The sequence below is a fragment of the Aedes albopictus genome, chromosome 3 (assembly GCF_035046485.1).
Source record: "Aedes albopictus strain Foshan chromosome 3, AalbF5, whole genome shotgun sequence".
Classification (NCBI taxonomy): domain Eukaryota; kingdom Metazoa; phylum Arthropoda; class Insecta; order Diptera; family Culicidae; genus Aedes; species Aedes albopictus.
In genome coordinates this window covers 298,625,311-298,647,582 of record NC_085138.1, presented here as the reverse complement: position 1 = coordinate 298,647,582, position 22,272 = coordinate 298,625,311, and the positions used below count along the sequence as shown (strand labels likewise).

General features: G+C 38.2%; 2 protein-coding genes across 3 annotated transcripts in view; one reads left to right on the top strand and one right to left on the bottom strand.

The window, feature by feature from the left end:
* LOC109405268 (uncharacterized) overlaps positions 1–22,272 on the bottom strand; it is a 314,995-nt gene that overhangs the window by 243,954 nt on the left and 48,769 nt on the right. The window lies entirely within an intron of this gene.
* Positions 15,941–17,486, top strand: LOC109414808 (uncharacterized). Its single transcript, XM_062859100.1, has 4 exons — positions 15,941–16,072; positions 16,132–16,846; positions 16,910–17,111; positions 17,193–17,486. The coding sequence occupies exons 1-4, from the start codon at positions 15,946–15,948 to the stop codon at positions 17,421–17,423; spliced, it is 1,275 nt and encodes a 424-aa protein (XP_062715084.1). The 5' UTR covers positions 15,941–15,945; the 3' UTR covers positions 17,424–17,486.

Genomic DNA, 22,272 nt, shown 5'->3' with positions numbered 1-22,272 from the left:
GGCGCATCATCAGTGGTAGTCGTGCCTATTATGGGCTCCAGAGGAAACTGCGGTCAAAAAAGATTCACCCCCGCACCAAATGCACCATGTACAAGACGTTAATAAGACCGGTGGTTCTCTACGGGCACGAGACGTGGACGATGCTCGAGGAGGACATGCAAGCACTCGGAGTTTTCGAGCGACGAGTGCTAAGGACGATCTTCGGCGGCTTACAGGAGAACGGTGTGTGGCGGAGAAGGATGAACCACGAGCTCGCTGCACTTTACGGCGAACCCAGCATCCAGAAGGTAGCCAAAGCCGGAAGGATACGGTGGGCAGGGCATGTTGCAAGAATGCTGGACAACAACCCTGCAAAGTTGGTGTTTGCTAACCATCCGGTTGGTACAAGAAGGCGTGGAGCGCAGAGAGCACGATGGGCGGACCAGGTGGAGCGTGATCTGGCGAGTGTTGGGCGTGACCGACGTTGGAGAGCTGCAGCTGCAAATCGAGTATTATGGCGGCAAATTGTTGATTCAGTATTATCATGAATTTGATGTTAACTAAATAAATGAATGAAATGGAGAAGATAAACTAGTATCTAGTATGTGTATTTTAATGAAAATTGGTAAGTGCTCTAATTTTTTTTCACGTCCAATTTGATTTACGCCTCCCCTATAGTGGACGTAAATTAAGGTCGGAGTGTACATTTTTCATGACATTTTTAAATGGGATGAAAAATTAACCTTAAAATTTCTTGAAAATTGGGCATATATTTCAGCTTGGTTGGTAAGGATTTGAGGCCAACTCTAAGCTCAACAGCTTTCCTAAAATCCCCCATGACGAAGAGAACAAACCTCCCAAAAATACAAAATTGACTAAAACATTAACGTGCACCTCAACGGCAAAAATTATCAATAGCCAATATCTCACAAAAACAATTATTTCAACGATCAAAATCTTTGATAACAGAGGTTCCTTCTGTATATCATCTGCGCTAAAAACTATTGCAAAATATCAATCGGTCTTCCAGTAATTAAGCAAAAACATGTTTTTTTTTGCTTCGCCTATACAAAGTGTTAGGCAATTTTGATGAAATTTATTGCTAACTTCAGATTTTTAATAAGCCATTTTACGAGACGTTTCAGAACAGCTGATCGCAGCAGCGGCGTCAACTGACAGAATTCCACGCACGTTTGTTTTGCTGGAATATCGTGTAATTTTTGAAAAGGTACTTGTACGATAAATTTGAGATATGAGAAATTTGAGCCAAAATAGGCTCAAAAGCTGTCGTAGAAGCAATATAAAACTCAATAATTATTCAGGTATTTTTTTCGTTGCGATTGACTAGTTAACTTGCGAAAAAAAATTAAATAAAAATTTCTAATTATGGTTTTAGCCAGTTTCAAAAACTACGCTTGACTTGCGCGCAGTCATTAACCATCATCAACCGGATGATGATTGAAAACGTAAACATCAGAGCGCGTACTTCTGTCGTTTGACTAGCCTCATAAAATAGACTATTGAGCGATAATGTAGCTGCCATATACAATTTCCCCTGTTACCATACATAAGGGAAAAAAAAAACAAAAATATCAAAAAAATCCAAGATGAAATATTTTAAGCCGAACAGTTTCTGAAACTAGAGGTCCAAACCTGCGATACTAGGACATAACATTTGTAGTACATTAACTTTTCATAATACGTTACATTGGACATTGCGTATGGCGATTGCCTAAGAAACTAACAGTTCCGCTGCACTTTCGAGGTTCCACAAATGTCAGATTAAGTTACGAATGGAACTTTCTGGGTGACTAGCAATAAGCCTTGCTGGAACTTCGCACAGAAGCTCCAACGAAGCTCATTGTTAGCTTCTTAAGTAGCTTGAAAGCTGCTTAAGATGCTACTTGGAACTTTATAGCAACTTTTAAGTTCTCAGGAATGCATTTCAGTAAACTGATGTGTTAAGGAAATATGTTTTGTCAGCTTATCAAATTTATGTTTTGTCAATGAATGTTCTTATCAAGTGGAAGAATATTTTCATGAACAGCATACCTATTTGAATTAATTGAAGTGCAGATGAAAAGAAGACGCTCGCCGGATTCGAACCGGTTTCCGCTGCGTGAGAGCTCAATACTCTATCCCAACACCAACATTGCGATGAAGTGTACAGCGGGTGAAAGCCGACTTGAACCAATGCTTTGCCGACAGCTAGGTTTGCACACTTGTACAGTAGCGCAAGTAACCTCATCATATTATGTGATCTGTGTAATTTTCATAGAAATTGGTAAAGGCATTAGATTACAATGATTATGCACAAATTGCATCTGAAAAATACGGAAAATATTCACAAATTGTATGACTTCGTGGTCGTGCGGCTAGTGTCACCTAGTTTTTGGTCGCATCGTGCTGAGGAGCAGGGGTGCGGTTCCCGCCGCATCAGGAAAAGTTTTCGGCTGTACCACTGTAAAACCTGTCCACACAGATAAAAATAATGTGATTTACACGTCATATAAACTTCATTTTAGTCATGTAAACCTCAGTGTTACATGATATATCATGTAAATTTGTGTTATATGTCATGTAAACTCTCAGAGTCATGCTAAATTACATGACATATAATGGAAGTTTACATGATATTTCATGAACTTTACATGATATATCATGTAAACTTCTGTGATATCCCACGCTCCAATTATGTGCATCATATGCCACAAAATTTTACACTCTTTTTTCGATCTGTACATGTCTTTTTTTAAATAATCATCCTCATTAACACTGTTAGGTTTCAAACCAGATGATCAAAATGGGGGAAAATTGACTAGAGAGTGTATGTATGAGTATCATAACTGCTTATAAATTTTCACCAATATTGCAGATCTTGAGGTGTGGTTGGATTATGTCACTATTTTTGGTACGTATAATAATAGTGCGCATATTCGCCTCGGATTGTTTCGATGTCTTCGGTGCACTTATTCCATGATTTACAAGGAACTCCTCAACTCGATCCGACGTGGTTCTGCGTTGCAATCGCAATTTAAAGGTGTGTGCGCACTATTGTGTCAGTCCAATTTGGAATGCAGTCAACAATATCCTTACTGTACTTTGGACTGTAGTGGAAAAGAACTATTTGCCATGCAGATGAGATGCAAATTGGTCATGATTGTACAAAATGCTTGAATGCGCGTTTATTTTTGAGCTAAAGTTTAAATTATTGCACCGATTTTTATAGAATTTGGAACAAACAGTAAACATATGTACACTGAATTCTTTTTTACACGACTTTTTTTACGCGATTTTATTTTGCACGACTTTTTTTACGCGATTTTCTCGAAGTTACGCGACTTTTTTTTACGCGATTTTGGTCATTTGCGGAGGGCAAATCGCGTAAAAAAAATTTCCTTTGGATTTTTTTTGCGCGAATTTTCGAAGTTACGCGAACTTTTTTTACACGATCTTTTTTTGCGCGAACGCATCCATCGCGTAAAAACAGAATTTAGTGTATACCAAAGAAAATCGAGTCATTGTTTTGTCAAATATAATCATCTTTGATTCAAATCTGCCTCCTTGCACCATAATGGGAGCACAAGACTGGAAGTACTTGGTAATAATTCTCAACATGAATGCTCTCCGAGAATATTTAATGAACTCGATGAGAAAAATGTACGGTTCCAGTTGGGTTGTAAGCGTCATGAAGTAAAATAAGATGGTAGAAGCAAGAACAGTTCTTCCGAAAAGAGGCACCCTTGACCCTTTGCTGCTTTCTTATTTCATATTCACTCTACGTCACGGTGTTGTGCAGTTTTTAGAGCTGTAGGCAGTTTTTCCCCATGGAATGCATCTCATACATCAAAAGCAAAGGATTATAATCGAGCAACATTGTTTCGCAATAATGGTTTGCAAATTGCCCCTTGGAATGCTGTGCCAGGATACGAAGATTCCGCCATAAAGGCCACGATGAACGAAGTTTGTTACTTTTCCCACCCCAATCTCCCTTCAAATCGCGATACCATCATGTCACTTCAGCGTATCTTCTGCATCTTGGAAGGATGTGCTGGAACCGGAACCGGTCATAAATTGCAGCCTCCGGGGGAGGGTGGATGGACGACGCGTCGCTACCTTGCCACCAGCGACAAGGTGCGCTCTCAAGATTCGCTCTACGACAGCCAGCGGCAGCAACGCAAGCCTTATTTATTTTCGTTGAAACTGCACGCGGGTTCCTCCCTAAAGCCAGCAACATTTGACCGTCGTCGTTGTCGAGTTGATCCGGAGTTGTCGTCTTCGAGCGATTCATTCCATATCTATTGTCATCGGTGCACTTTTCGCTTCCATGCTTGTCTATGCATATTCGATTACAGTTTTAGTTTTTTTTTTCAGATTTACGACGCCGAGGGGTCCTTCCAACAGGAAACCGATACACTACAGCTTGATGAAGATGTCTCGGTTCAAGTCCTGGTCAGTAAAGGAACTTTTCATGATGGAAATTTACTTCCACTTTCGTTTAGCATAGAGTATTTACGAGACTATCACACATATACGAATGCTAAAACTTTCAAAGACAAATGAAGCTGTCAGCAATAATCTGCGAAGAAACCATTTAAATGGGAAAGACAATCCAAATAAGAAAGACCTATCGAATCATCAAACCTAACGAAATAATTCAATCACAATCATGAAATTGAAGAAAAAGAATCGGCTTCGTTGAGTCAAAAGACGCTTGAGCCTTTTCCAAATGAGTTGGTAAAAAACCTTAACGTTGACGGACCCCTCGATTGACACATCGGTCATTATTTCTTCTTGATATGTTCAGTACCTTTTCGATGCTGTGCATAAAGCATGCATTCCATACAATATTACATGATTTGTTACAATGGTTTTGCAAGATTAATACCAAACTTCGCGCCTTTGCTATCTTCTATGTTTCTTGTTGCGTTTGTTGCCAAGGCAAGTTCTACCAGCAATCCGTGAAGCAAACCAGTTCCCACCAATGCACTTTTGGATGTTTCTCCTTGGAAGTATGGCATCGCATCCAGGTTGGCTACAGATATCGGGGTGATTAGTGGCCCTGGACGTGATGCACACATTCGCCTCGTTCCCGTTCATTTCCGCGCAGCGAAGAAGCACTCTCATTTCGCATAAGTGAAAAATTAATTATTCTTTGTGTTCCGTCCGTTCCGGAACCAGTTCTGACCAGCGCTAATTTCTGTGTGGAATCGAATGCAAATCTTGCCATCCTATGCGGAATTGAACCCTCTTTCGAGAGCATCTTTGGAGGATAAGGTCTTGCCCGGAAGGGAAGTTATACATTCGTGAATGCAGTTTTTTGTTGTGACAGCACACAGATGAATAAGACGTTTCCAATCTGATAGCATTCTATCATTGACTGGGTAGATGCGCAGTTTGGTACCGTAACTGCATACAATTGGACTGGACTTCTCGAGAGCCGAGAAGTGACCGGTTCTATTCCATGGAAAATCAATGGACTATGAAATGAAATGCGCGGCTTATGGGTAACCGATTGAAAAGTATTATAACACCTTGCCGATGATGAACTGCAAACAAGAGATCAGTAAAGTGTAGAGAGCGATGAAAATGGTCACCGATCTCGAGCTGGGTTGGGCTCACTAGAGAAATCAGGATCGCCTCTACAATAATTTAATCTGCAATTGAAGTTTATCTCAGTACAATCAACAACAAAACCCTTCGACGTTTTATCCCTTTACCTTTAACTTGAACTTTACATTTTTGTTTGAATTTATATATTTTTTGGTATCATTGCCCACGGAGGACTTCCGCGCAATCGAGTACAAAATCACAACCTGCAGGCCACTGCAGGAGTTTGAAGGTTTTTTTTTTCTGGAAGGGTCTCAGGAATTTAAGGGCATTTAGGTGTATTTCAAAAGACGTTTATGGGTTTACGGTGAGTCTTTCTAAAACGACCCTGAGACCTTCCCCAGGGGTACCCCAGGCCCCCTGAAATACCTCTGAGTCCCCAGAATGCCCCTGAGACACCATAAAGCGACCCCCTGAAACGCCCCTGAGACCTCCCTAAATGCCACTGAGATCTCCTGGGACGTTTCTGAGATTCCCTGGAGCGCTCCTGGGACCACCTGGCCTATAAAGACTCTGGAACCCTCCGTAAAATCCCCAGGTACCCCATAAAACCCCTTGAGACCCTCTGAAATATCCCTTAGACTTCCTGGAACCCCTGAAACCTTTAAGACCCTCAGGTGTCACCTAGATCCCTCTGAGATCCCTCGAATCGTTCCTGAGATACACAATAACTCCCTGAGACCCCCTGCAGACCCCCTGAAACACAACACTCTTGAGAGCTCCAGGTACCTCATTGAAACCCACTGGGAACCCGTAAAACACACCGACACCCCCTGAGACCCATTGGAATCGTTTGGGACTACGTACGACCCCCTGTAACGCCCCTGAGATCTTCTGGCGCACCACTGAAACCCCCTGGGACTCTCTCATACACACCCGTACGCGTTATACCATTTACATCTTACCATTTTTCAACATGTATACTGCCCCCACTCGCATAACTGTCCCATATGAATAGGAATCCCAGCAAAAATGGAACTGTTATGCGAGTGGGGGTAATATACTAGGGTGGGGCTAATTTCAAAAAATCTCTCCGATATAAGATTTCCCAAGTGAAAAGTGATCAACTAGTCGAAATAAGTGAGCTGTACAAAAATGAGCAATTTCCTCCCCTAAAGAAAAATTCTCACCATTATTTTAAAACAGTCGTTACCAGTGCACAGTGTATAATACAAAAATTAAAAATCTGAAATAACAACACGTAGTAAGTTAGGTAAAATTCCCATAAAACAATCAAATTGTACCCCACATTTTCTACTACACAGTACATGAAAAGCAACCCAGAAGAGCATTCTATATGCAAAAACTACAAAAACGATAGACGGTAGACACTAGTGAGTTTTTATCAATGTTTATATGTTTAATGTTCAATGTAAAATGTTCAATCTTTTTTTATTCTTAATCACTTAACCTAATTTACAGCTCTATTGTCCACTGGGACACTACGTGAGCAATTTCAATTGACAGCTGCACTTACATTTTGTACAGCGCTTAGATTCTATTCTACTTTATCGAACTGGTTGCCTTTCTGCTGCTTTCACTTTTTCTACTTTATACCTAGTAGAATGATGAGCACAAGGATGATGATGGATGGCCGTTGTTCCTTTCCAGTCCGATTGGGCGTCCATTATGAGTAGCAGTTCGCCGATGTCCAGGTATCCTGGTCCGTTTGAGCCATGGGGCTCAGAAGAGGGTCAGTGTTATTTGCTCTCGGGGGTATAGCAACTGACGAAAAATTGCAAGTGCCGGGGCTGGGAATCAAACCCATGACCATCCGCATATGAAGCGAACGTGTGACCAACTACGTCACGGGCCCCGGCAAATGTTCAATGTTAAATGTAAAATGATAAATGTTAAAATACATGTTTCCAGCGACCCTTGAAAAAGGCCAAATCCCTAGGCCGAAACGTCGGGAATGTAGATAAAAATCGTTCTTGAATCAAAGACTGAGAAAGCCATCCCCCTTTCCATCAAGTTCCCAGTCGTCAAACCCCATAGTAAATGTTAGACAAAACAATTGACAAAAAACGATAGTAATTATTTTCCCCCTGAGGAAGACACTATCCCCGTGTCGAAACGTCAGGTGAATAAAACAACTAGTTTTTTAAATCCCGAGACTGCGTAGCCGTTAATCGAGAGAGATAAAACCTCCGTGACACTCACCTGAGAGTCTCTGAAGCCCCCCGAAAACTGCCCTGAAACGCCCTCAAACACATTAGAGCGCCATAAATCGCTTTGAAACGCTTGGAAACGCCTCTGAAACCCCCATGAAACGTCCGTGAAAATCACCTGCGAGCCTCTAACGCCCCACACTGGTTCCGGCCCCATATGAGGGCGGTCATAAATATGGTTTTCTCGAGTTTTGTGGTGAAATCACTAAATTTGATGCATATTTGGGCTTAATCGAGTTTTTGGCATTACGGAGCCCAAATTCATTATTTTGTAGTTTCGGTTACCAACTGATTTGGATATTTTATTTATTTATTTATTTATTTTTAACTAAAAATTTGGAAGAGGGAAAAACCCCTTTGAGCGATTTCCATTTGAAATACTTCTCAAAAAGGCACAAAACCTCTTCATCTTTTCAAAAACATTATAATAGTAAAGTTAAAAACTAAAGGCTCAAACGGCAAAAAACCATAGCAGAGCCAGCGTCTTGATGCTTCATCGATTGGATCTAGGGTCATCATTTGCTCAAGAGTCATCAAGGGTCATCAATGAATCATATCTGAAAAATAAAGCAAAAAAACAGAAGAAACAAAAGATTTCAAACAGCATATGAAATTTCATTTAAAAATTCAAATAACAACTTCATTATAGGTAAACATTTTCTACCGAGTATATCACGTACAGATTCCGGAATGGAATGGTTGAAAAGATTCAAACTACAAAAGAATCTTTTTCTAGGTAATTCAAACCTATGGCATACAAATACAATGTGATCAATGTCTTCATAAAAATCTCCGCAATCACATAAATTAGAATCCTTAATATTGATGCGGTATAAATGACTATTACAGATGTAATGATTTGAAATTATTCTCGAAAAAGTACATATCATATTTCTACTAATAGACAAATTTTTGAACCATGCAATTTTATTTACTTTAGGACAAATGGAATGACACCAACGTCCTTTATCACTAGAATCCCAAACATTTTGCCAGTTATTCAAACAATATTCATTAAGCTTTGAAAAGAATTCTGATGCATGAAATTTGCGATTGAAAATTATTCCACTATGCACTCCCAATTTGGCTAAAGAGTCAGCTTGTTCATTTCCATAAATATTACAATGTGCTGGAACCCATACAAATTTGATTAAAAATCCTCGACAGAATAGATCATATAAAATGTTTTTAAGATCTAAAAATATGATATGGGTTTTGAAATTTAAATGCATGGAATTCAAAGCATTCAAACAGCTCAAACTATCAGAACATATAATGTATAAATTTGGATCACATTCACTGATTAAACTGCAAGAGAAATATAAGGCTATTAGTTCGGCAATAAATATAGAACACGGACTTTGCAATTTGAAAAAATGGGCCAGATTTATGTTATAAACCCCAAAACCTGCAATATTTTCACAGAAAATGCCATCTGTGAAATAAATTTGGTTACGATTGACTCCCTCAAATTTTCGTTCAAATAATAAACTGGCAAACCGAAAATGTTCTTGTTTTGGAATTTGCTTTAATTCTTCATGTAAAGATAAATCAACTAAAGGCTGAAATGTATGAATGTTAATATTAAAATTATGGAAACTAGCAGTAGCAAGTTCTACATTTTCAGCAGAGCAATAAATAAATGAATCTAGTATTTTACTTGTTGGATTAATTTCATACAAAGAATTTAGGATATTAATTATCGGATGATTATATGAAAAACATTGTAACAAAAATTTACAATTCAATTTTTGAAAACGAATTTTAAGAGGTTCTATTCCAGCTAAAACTTCAATTGATTGAGTATGAGTTGAATTCATTAATTTTAAACAAATTCTCAAACATCGGAACTGAATTTTTTCAAGTTTTGAAAAATGAGTTTGAATTGCACTGCCAAATGTAAAACAGCCATATTCCATAACTGAACGAATTGTTATTTTATAAAGAGTAATTAAATCAGAAGGATGAGCCCCCCACCAAGTGCCAGTAATTGTACGAAGGAAGTTAATTCTTTTCGAACATACTTTTTGAATATACAAAATATGATTGGCCCAATTTAATTTCGAATCAAACCATAAACCGAGATATTTATAATCATAAACTTGTTCAATGTCATGCCCACTTAAATATAAGTTTATACTGATCAATGAGCGTTTTCTAGAAAATATCATATATTTTGTTTTTGAAGCTGAAAAAGTAAAACCATTATCAAATGCCCAAGAATCAATATTATCTAAAGACCATTGCATAAAATGACGTAAAATTTCTCTGTTTTTACCACTGACAGATAAAACATTATCATCAGCAAATTGTATTAAATAACAACCATTAGGGATAACAGAAGCCATATCTGATGTAAATAAATTGTACAGAAAAGGACTTAAGCATGATCCTTGTGGAAGTCCAAAGCAGCTATAACGAATGATTTTGGATGACCCATTATGGAAAAAATGCATAATTTTCAGTGAAAACAAATTATATAAAAAATTTGAAATCATGTGTGGAATTTTTAGATTATTCATTTTATTAAAAAGCAAATCAATCAAAACAGAATCGTATGCACCAGACACATCAAGAAAAGTAGAAACTACATCCTGTTTTCTATTAAAGGACAGTTGAATTTGAGATGCTAAAAGTGCAGTACAATCACGAGTACCACGTCCTTTTCTAAAACCAAATTGAGCAGCAGAAAATATTTGATTACTTTCAGCCCACAATTCCAAACGATTTAAAATCATACGTTCCATAAGTTTTCTTAAACATGATAATAAGCTAATAGGTCTACGACTATCAGCTAATGATGGATCTTTACCAGGTTTGAGAATACTAATAACTTTCACAAAACGCCACTCAGAAGGAATGACATTCTGAACAATAAACGAGTTATATATTGACAGTAAATACTCTTTACCATCATCCGGTAAATTTTGTAGAACTATAAATTTTATGTTATCAATACCAGGAGCAGTATTTTTAGTAAGTGACAAGGCCAAATTCATTTCTGATAAAGAGAAAGGAATACAAAGATCAGGAAAATGATTGAAAGAACTATTTTTGTAATTTGTAAGAGTGGGAACAAAATCTGGACATATTTTTGATGCAAATTTATGAATCCAATCTTCAGAGTATTCCAGAACAGTAGTAGAAGAAGAATCAAAGTTTCTTAAATTTCTTGCAACAGACCATAATGTTGACAAAGAAGTCTCTTTATCAAGATTTTCAACAAAATTTTTCCAATAGTTCCTTCTTTGAATTTTGTAATTCTAGTAAACAAAGCTTCAGCCTTACAATATGAAAAATAATGTTCCCTACAGCCAGATTTACGAAAAATTTTATAAGCAATAGATTTATTTTTTAACGCAATTGAACATTCATTATCCCACCAAAAAGAGGGACGTTTTTTCTTGAAAACACCTGGAACTTGTTTATTTTTTTGTGATTTATGTAAACAACTTATCAACAATTTTGAAAAGTTATTGTAGTTTTCAATGGTAGAAAGTGAATTTACACTAGTAATTAATGATAAAGATATCAGATCACCAAATTTGACCCAGTCAACATTACTACATAAATCGGGGATGTAATCAACTTGGGACGAATTTTCATGCGTTGGAGTTTTAAATTGAACCAAAATCGGCAAATGATCACTATTATTAGGATCATCAATAGTTTTCCATGAAGACATCATGGTTAAACTATTAGAGCAAATAGATAAATCAATACACGAATGGCGAGAAGGGGGAACTGCGATCCTGGTAAATGATCCATCATTCAAAATATTTAAGTTTAATTCATCAATCAAATCCATTATTAGCGAACCTCTACCATCAGATCCATGACTACCCCATGCTATATTGTGGGCATTGAAATCACCCAAAATATAGAAAGGAGAAGGAATTTTATTTAAAATATTTTTTATTTCGGATATGGAAAAAGATGCATTTGGAGGAATATAAATACAAATAATAGAAAATGATACATCATGTATGGTAATTGAAGCAGCAACATATTCAATCTGTGACTGAATTGAAATATCCAAATATTTGAATTCAATGTTATCCCGAATTCCAATTAAAACTCCCCCATAGGAAACAGAACGATCTTTCCTTATAATTTTGAAATGCGGAATACGCAAAAAGTTAGATTCAATCAACCAAGTTTCATTCAGGCAGAATATGTCTATATTTAAATTTAATAAAAGTGCCTTGAGTCTATCAATTTTGTTTATGATGCTACGACAATTCCACTGTAAAATATTTACATCATTCGTGTTTGGTGAAGCCATTACGATGAAAATAATGAAGCAAAGAGGGATCCAAATGAGTTCAATTTATCTAAAAGAGTAGCCAAAAATGGTAAAACCAATTTAATTATTTTTTTCCAAAAATCACTAAAACCCAAAAAGTCAACTAAATCTTCCAAAGTTTTCAAAATAGAATTGTCGACATTATCATTTGAATTTCCGTTAGAAGAACTTTTAGAATTTTGATCACCAATGTCAATATTAGTTCTGTTAGGTAAAGATTGGTCAGCAACTACTCTTTGAAAACCAGGAATTACTTTGGGGGAAGTAGTAAGGGGAGGAAAATTGTTATCAAAAGATGTTGATGGTTGAGGGTTAGAATTTTCATTATTACTATTGGATAACAAATTAGTTCTCTTTCTTTTATTTGGAGGTTCATAAATGAACTGGCCAGAGTCATCATTTAAATGATCATCATCATAATCAGCTAATGATTCATAAACATTAGAAGTAGTAAAATCACCCGAGGCTTTTAAAATTTCAGAATAGGAGATGCGGTTATTGATTTTAATTTGTTTATTGAATTTTTTCTGATTATCTTTATAAACAGGGCAATCCTTCAGTAAAATATGTTGTTGTCTACAATAAATGCATACATCTGAATGTTTCTCACACTCAGATGTAGGATGGGGCTCTCCACATTTGGAGCACTTAGCTTTATTTGAACAATAATTTGAAGTATGTCCAAATAAAAGACAGTTGGTGCAATGCATGAGCTTTGGATAATAAAGTCTCACATCAAATGTAACATTGTTTACTGAAATAATGTCTGGTAGAACAGAACCGGCAAAGGTGATTTTGATGCAATCCGAATGAACATAAGTGGAATTGTTACCATTGAAAGTTAATTTAGATAAACGATTGCAATCCAAAACCTTTACCGGGGAAATTGATTTATTTTTGAAAACTCCTAATCCATAATTTCTAACATCATCACAACTCAAAAATTCATCGTAAATGACACCACTAATCTCACATGAGTCGCAAGGAGCGTATACTCGATATGAGTTTGAAAATAAATTGGATTCAAGTAGAGCATTGGCATCTCCACGTGAACCAAAAACTACCCTCAATTTATCTAAGGAAACTTTTTTAATCTCTTTTACTGATTTATATCTTTTATAAACCTCTGCCGAAATAAGTAAAACATTAATGGGTTTGTCTTTTTTACGAAAATAAACCGGATATGGGCCAAGAAACGTAGATGGATAAATTTTTATTCGAAATGGATTGGATGCTACAGTAGGTACTGCAGAATGATCATCCGCTTTTGAATTTGGAGAATCCCCGTCGGTTTCCATAATTGGAAATCAACGGGGAATGACGAACAATGATCAATTGAAAAACAAGAAGAAAATAAAACTACTAAAACTACAATAAAGAAAAAATAATAATTGAAACAATACTCAACCAAATCCAGAAAATATCACCACTATTTTTGCAAATCGTAGTTCAAGCGCCCAACGCACTCCAAAGTCTTGATCCCGATGCTCCCCACAACGTCAAGTCGAATACACGCCAAACGTACACCAATCTTCCCAAAAATCCACCCGAATCCAGAACAAACACGTAACGTCCAATTCCAATAGTCCTCGGTAAACAAGAAACGATCGACAGCTCGGCCTAATCCAATTCCAGCACCAAATCCTCGAGAAAACTGAAAATTGAAAAAAAATGACAAGCGCAAGAAGAAAACCGTTTAACCTGGTCAAGGCCTACTTACCGAGTTTTGAACCAACTGATTTGGATATACTAATATTGGTTCTGGCGGTCCACAGTAGTCAAAACCGCTCAAGAATAGTGAAGCACACACAATGTGATGGAGGGAGAGGGTAAAAATGGGAAAAACTGCTCCCTGCAATGCAATGCGGGAGGTATTTGTTAGTTTTTGAGTATATTGATGATACGACACTTAAGTGACTACCACCAATCTGGTCACAAACGATCGTTGCTAAATTCGCCACTAAATTGTTGTAAAAGATTATAGGAAAGTTTCATAGAAGAACGTTCGAAGGAGTCGGAAGGGGAAACATTTTTTCCGGCTTGTTGAAAATTTTCAGTTTTTACACTTTGTGGAAAAGGATCTAATTCAGTCACACTTTTTCAAATAAAATGATGAAGAATGGCATCTAAATTTGTGATAATCATCGATTTCAACTATGCAAGAATCGAACAAAATCAACCAAATACATGTCGAATGGATGAGACTTTTTAATAGAGTGGTGAATGCATAGGACTGAAATTAGGAAAATGTCTACTCAAGAACATCTACTTTCATGAGCCCTGCGGAAAAGTTTCCGCATACATTTTATAAAAGTATTGATTAACCCTAAATATTAAGGCATTACCCAGTCAACCAGTTATCGTATAAGATGTTGAATAAGATGTTAAAGTGGAGGCGATATACGTACATTTTACATGCGCCTAAATAGAGGCAGGCACGTATATGGCCTCCACTTTATCACCTTATACAATATCTTATACGATTACTGGTTGTCTGGGTAAATTTTACGTTTTCGCAATAATATCACAGTTTCATTGAGGTCAAATTTTTGAATTAATAACCTATGGCGGAACTACTGTGCGCCCCCTTAAACCCGCCCAGAGACTTCCTGTAGCGCCCGCATTGATACACCTTGCAACGCTCTAAAACGCCTCTAAAACCCCCACGAAACCATCGTGAAATTCACTAAAGAGCCTTTCAGGCCGTCTAAAAACGCCCTGCAACGCATTGAAAAACCTTGAAACACCATGAAACGCATTGAAATGTTCAGAAAAGCCTCTGAAACCCCAATGAAACCTCTGTGAAACTAGCCTGAGAACCTCTGAAGTCTCCTAAAGTATACGGAAACGTCTTCAAACGCCTCAGAAAAAATCCCTCTGGCTGAGAGCCTATCAAGCCCCTCAAAAGCCCTCTAAGGTTGTTAAACAATCAAAATTAGAGATTTTTTGATGCACTTTATGAAAAGTTATAGCATGTTGAACTTTTTTGTGAGAGAAAAAAAAAGTTGCCTATCCCAAACATTTTGGTCATCCCCTGTATTTTGCATAAGTCGTTTACCTCTTGATTGCTGCTGGAAAAAAGATATTTCCATGCTCAATGGCTTGCAGTCAAAAGAAAACCCAAAATCGCATATTTTGCCCTAGAAATTGAGGTATAGCTCAAAATTGTGACGTGCTGTTGCAAATCTGAACCCGAATTCGGATTCAGTGGCCCAAAATCTGCCAGAGACACATAAGTTTACTCTTGAGACAAAACATGTTGCGCTGTGTTATGGAACAAGTTCTATTAACTCACCGCTTCGTTCGAGAAAACGCGACGGCATCTACTGTATCAATCAGTTTAATGTTTCTATATATCGGTCCTTCAAAAAATCCTCTCCAAGTTGGAACTTCATTTTGCGATTATATCCTCTTACGACTTCGTTTCGACTCCGTAACTCCTCTTAAATGATTACATATTAGTTTGAGAGTAATATACTACTTCCAGATCGCTAACAGGTGTTCTTGTCGACTATTCGGCCTAACGACCCATTCGGCCTAATTACCCTTTCGGTCTAACGGGATTCGGCCTAATGACATTTGGCCTAACGGCATTCGGCCTAACGGCCTGCTCGCATTGGTAGGAGGAGAATGTGCCTCTGGAGCCGACCTACTGATTGGTAGAAGAATCTAGAAACACGTTTGACTAACGACGTTTCGAATACAATGTCACTTCAAAGGAAACTCTGAATGCATGCCTGTGGTATCATTCATAACTAGCCTGATTACACTGATTAGGTTACCTACCACTTAAAATAAATGTCCACGGAAAGTATCACATATTCGACTTGATTGTGAAATTGAAGGCTGAATTTTCCTTCAGTATAACTTCAACTAGACATGGACCAAGTTCGAGACTTGAAAAGAAAAATCCAGTCCGACTGGAATCGCTTGAAATACCATGTATGGCCCACTGAGCCTGGCAATGATTACTTCCATTTGATGGATTGTGTAGTGGCAGTTGCTGGTGAGCTTAGACATATATCTTGTATTTGGTTATTTTGTGACCGATTCTTTCTTGATCAGGAACGAGATTCGTGCCGAAAAATCATCGACAAAAAACATTGCTACCCATTTGGAAAGTGTACCATTGGTGGTGTCATTTCCACTCAATATATGTGATTTCAAACGCATTTGCGCACCTAGATCGGCGGCATGACTTCGTAGAATTTTCCTGGTTCGTTATGATTGCTCTGGAAGTATGCATGGGCCACGTGAAGGACTTGGTTGTCGCCAAAAACTCCGAAAGGATTCAGAATGCGCAAGATTTCATCAACGAACGATCACACACTTTGTTCGACTTGTATTACGATTCTGAAGCTAGGCGAAAATACTTTCGCACAATTCAAATTATGTGTGGAGCAATTGCCGTTGTATGCATCAACATGTTCTTGATGATATCAATTCCTAATGGGCAGATCGACGAATTATTTGCCTTACCGAGTATGATTCCGTTTTCGACTGTATTATACTTACACTTCAAGCTAACGCTTTCACCGGCCTGGCCGTGCAAGATTGTTTCTACTACGGCGCTAATAACATCGATTTTGGATGGCTTCAAAACGGAACTGCAGATATTTGCTCACGAGCTTGGAAGAACCGTAAAACATGCCCAATCAGACACTCTGAAACAGCTTCCTTCGTCGCGACCACCGAGCGGTCGAGAGTTCGATGAAATACTCTTCAAGAACCTTAGAAAGCATATCCTTCAGCACATAAGACTTCATGTGAAGTTGCTAGAGTATGAAGTAGCAGTTAGTTAACTAGGCTGATTAGATAGATATCTAACTATATTTGTTTTCAGGGAACTTGAAAACTGCAAACCGTTTGTCGAGTTGTTCTTTTCGGTGCTATACTTCCATGCAATGACTCTTATCGGAACGTATATTTTTGTGATCCTTCACGCCGAGTTTTCTATTGGTTCGGCTATGATACTGATGGCAGTTTCAGTGTACTTTGTGAAGTGCTACTATTGGTGCTGGGTCATCAGTTCTTTTCAGGATGTGGTATGTAGTTGATTTGCTTCTGATTTCATTTGAATATCAAACTCCTTTTTTTCACTTCTTCCCATTTCAATTTATTTCCAGAACAAACAAGTTGAAGTTTACGTGATGAAGTTGATCACAGCCATTCCGTACTTGAAAGAACATCACTCGGAGTATATTGGGCTGCGAACGGCACTGATGATCATGACAATTCGCACACAATTCAGTGCTAAATTTTCCTGTACGGGTATAGCTTTAATATCGGTCGAACTGTTTGGTAATCTTATAAATGTTTCTTACTCAGTGATAATGTTCCTTTTGAATATGATGTGAGGTTGAGTTTATTGATAAAAGGATGTTTGAATATTTCTGAAAGTAATCAATAATGCAGTTCAAACCAATCTATGGCTCAAATAAAACTACATATTTGGGCTTAGTCAACCATTTCAAGAAATATGAATATTTAGTATTGTTTCAGTCCTGAGTACCCATGGTGGTGCAGAGGGCCGAATTGAAACATCACCATCCTGGGCAATTTCCCGCGTAATCGCTTTGACCTGTGACTAGGTCAAAGTTCTGTCGATTTCCTTTATTTCTTTGTTGAACCTGGGCCACCATGAGACTATGGGCCAGCCTCTGCTGCGATGTCCTGCTGCGTTCTAATCAAACGCATGCTTTCGTTAGATTTCGTTCCCGCCCCTGCGTAGAATGTGACCGACCCACCTTCACCTTCACTTCTGAATCTCTTCCGCTATCGGCTTTTGATGATCAACGATGGAGCACTACATTGGAGCCATTACCCTTGCAGACAAGAATATCTAAATCATATTTCAAATCGAACAGTTTTTGCTGTCATGGCTCGATGTGATTTTGATGTGTTATTCAAAAATTGAATGAATATCGCATGAATAACTCAAAGTGATATGATATCAGTTTTTGTTCTTAACGAAATATCTGAAAAATTCTACGATGCTGGGTCATTAGGCCGAAGGTCATTAGGCCGAAGGCCATTAGGCCGAAGGTCATTAGCCCGAATGGTCATTAGGCCGAATGGTCACTAGGCCGAATGGTCATTAGGCCGAATGGTCATCAGGACGAATTGAAAATCAGCCGTTATGAGCCTGTAAAGAGATCTGTTGTTTTTACTTTTTCCAAAATTTTTTTACCGAAAACTACTTTAACAAAATGAAACTAGAAAGAATAGTCTATGTTTTAAAGAAGGAAAAATTTATGAATTGAATATCAGCAGTTTCTGCGCCAAAAACTATTTTAGCAATGATACTAGAAAGAACAGCCTATGTTTAAAAGAAGGAAAAATTCATGGGTAAAATATCAGTAGATTCAGCATCAATAAAGTATCTTCGTGCCTGTCACACGATATACACATGCAAAATGGTCATTTGCCGAGGAAGCTCTCAGTTAATAACTGTGGAAGTGTTCATAGAACACTAAGCTGAGAAGCAGGCTTTGTCTCAGTGGGGACGTAACGGCAAGAAGAAGACCCAATGATCATTCGGCCTGATGACCATTCGGCCTAATGACCATTCGGCCTAATGACCATTCGACCTAATGCCCATTCGGCCTAATGACCTTCGGCCTAATGACCTTCGGCCTAATGACCTTCGGCCTAATGACCTTCGGCCTAATGGCCTGACACCGTGAAATGCCATGTGCTCCTTTCTGAGCTGTGGAAACGAAGAACCTCATGCTCTTATTCCCATGATTTTCATAACAGTGAGTCACAGTTGAGCGGTAAGCATCGCATGTGAATCCTAGGGTCGTAGGTTCGATGCTGGATGTTGGATTTTATTTTTTCAAGAAAAGGTCGACAAATCTTGTCTGCTATTATTTGAACTTGTAATATCTTACCGAGCTATTATTGAGCAATACACCATACTAGATTTTGCTATTAATTCTGATCTTTTCCTCTTATCTCAATCAAACCCATATCAGTTTTTCTTCTTCAGTAATTCACTCAGTAATAACTGAATATGCTATTCATTAGATTTTTCCACCTACTCGCTTGCATCTATTGGTGATGGTTTACAGCCGTTGAGTGTTATCCACTGATATACACTAGGTTTTACTACACTGAAAGGAGCCTTGCAGTAATGACAAGCACACAAATGTTTTTAAATTTACCATGGCGAAACATGATCATCGACCCACCAACGCTTCTTGTGTGCGTTTTGTTTCTTCTCACATCAACCGCTTCGATAGCTGAGTGGTAGCGTGCGAGCCTGGTGATGTCAAGATTCTTGGTTCGAATCCGGTTGCCAACAGAAACTTTTTTTAATTGAAAATCGAGTCCATGGTAAAATTGAAAACATAATTCTGTTGAATTAAAACGAAACTCAGTCTGCACAAATTTAGTGGCGTTGTGCATTTAAATTGACCCTCAGAATAGTAATTTTCACCGCAAGCCGCCGTTCAGTGTAGCGTACAGCAGCACAGATTTCACATGTTTTAAAAGTTCAGATTTTGTCGAATGTTTTTCCAGCCCTCTCCTTCTTCACAGCAGAAGAATTCGTGTAATATCACATCATTTTCGCTGCACATCAGTCGCGCCATAAAAGTGATGTACAAATTACATCCTTTTGATACAGCAAATCCGCCACCGCAGCTTGAAAGTGGGTCTAGCAATCGCTACAACCGGATCGATAGATGAATCATAAGGGGATGGCCAAAATGTTTGGGATAGGCAACTTTTTTTTTCTCTCACAAAAAAGTTCAACATGGTGTAACTTTTCATAGAGTGCATCAAAAAGTCTCAAATTTTGACTGTTTGTCAACCTATTATATGTGCATCATTGGTACAAATTTGAGCTCGAATGATTAATCTTTCGCAAAGTTAGAACCGTTCGGGTAAAACGCTATTTTTTAGACAACTAATTTTTGAGCTGTCATATCTCGGAAACCAGTGAACCGAATTGAATGAAATTTTGATCGTACACTAACAATATACAAATACTTCACAAAGAATTAAAACATAGATACTCTTTGAACGTTGAATCTATATTATATGACATACTTTTTATAAATTTTCGTGTGGTCTGCTAGATGTTTATGGCATTCTACACGTAACATATAGTGCATTACGCGTTACACGTAATGCGTTACAAACATACGTATATTAGTGAATATACAAGTAGTTTGTATAATTTACAAATTTTGGATACTGTTAAAACCTTATCATAAGCAAACAAGTGATGTTACATGCCTTTCTATATCATACTTTGTGGTTCTCAATTATACCCCACAACTTGTTTACATTCCTCCAAGAATTTCAATTAACCGCCGTCATCTTTGGAATGCGGTTTCTGCACTATCACATCCAGTTTTAATTCTGGGTGATATGAACGCACATGGTACAGGGTGGGGCGAACCATATGACGATAATAGAGCGGTCATTTTCTATGATTTGTGCGACGATTTCAATTTGAACATTTTAAATACAGGTGAAGTGACACGTATTGCATCTGACGGCAAAGAAAGCCGTCTCGACCTATCACTGGGATCAAGTTCACTATCATTCGATTGCTTGTGGAAGGTAATCGAGGATCCTCATGGTAGTGATCACTTGCCCATAATAACCACCATAAAGCATAATAGTGAAAGGTCAGACCAACCAATTCAGGTTCCTTTTGACCTCACAAGGAATATCGATTGGCAAAAATATGCAGAAGCGGTATCTTTTGGCATCGAATCATTCAATCCCCTCCCACCTTTGGATGAATATCGATTCCTGTCAGAACTGATATACAAGAGTGCATTAGAATCACAAAAACGACGTGTTCCAAGTGCAACCTTCAAAAGAAGACCAGCCACACTAGGCTGGGATGATGATTGCACCCAGTTGTATCTTAAAAAATCTGATGCTTTCAAAGCTTTTCGTAGGCATGGTACTTCAGATCTTTATCAAGAGTATGCTAAGCTCGAAAAACAGCTGAAGAACCTGCTGAAAGCGAAAAAGCGTAGTTATTGGCGACACTTCATTGAGGGCCTCTCTAGAGAAACTTCAATGGCAACGCTTTGGAGAGTGGCTCGCAACATGCGAAACCACTCTTCTTCTAACGAGAGTGACGAATACTCCAACCGTTGGATATTTAGCTTCGCGAAAAAGGTCTGCCCAGACTCAGTCCCAGCACAACCGATATCTTGGGAAACATCCTCAAGAGACAGTTCTCTGGACAGACCCTTCACTATGCTGGAATTTTCTATGGCTCTTCTTTCATCAAACAATTCCGCTCCGGGACGCGATATGATCAAGTTCAATCTTCTTAAAAATCTTCCAGATATCGCGAAAAGACGATTACTGGACCTGTTCAACTCATTCATGGAGAACAACATCGTTCCGCCAGAATGGAGACAGGTCAAAGTAATAGCTATTCAAAAGCCTGGTAAACCAGCGTCTGATCATAATTCATACCGCCCAATTGCTATGTTATCATGTTTAAGGAAATTGTTAGAAAAAATGATCCTATCGCGACTCGACCATTGGGTTGAATCTAATAATTTGCTTTCAAATACACAGTTCGGGTTTCGCAAGGGCAAAGGAACAAACGATTGTCTAGCGTTGCTTTCAACAGATATTCAACTGGCCTTTGCGGAAAAGGAGCAACTGGCTTCAGTTTTCTCGGATATTAAGGGCGCCTTTGATTCAGTTTCCATAGGAATATTGTCAGAAAAACTGCACAATAGTGGACTTCCAGGAATTTTAAATAATTTCTTGTATAATTTGTTGTCAGAAAAACATATGAGCTTCAATCTCGGACAACTGACAACTTCCAGAATTAGCTACATGGGCCTGCCCCAAGGCTCATGTTTAAGTCCCTTGCTTTATAATTTTTATGTGAAAGACATTGATAGCTGTCTGGAAGGACAATGCACGCTAAGACAACTTGCAGATGATGCTGTGGTTTCTCTAAAAGGCCCACATGCAGAAATGTTGCAAAGACCATTGCAAAGTTCCTTAAACAATCTGTCCATTTGGGCAAGAGATTTGGGGATCGAGTTTGCTCCGCAAAAAACTCAATTGGTTGTGTTTTCCAGAAAGCGGAACCCAGCCCAACTGAAACTTAATCTTTTGGGAATAGAAATCGACCAATCTTTGACTTCGAAATACCTTGGGGTCTGGTTTGATTCAAAAGGCACTTGGGGTACCCAAACTAAGTATTTGGTG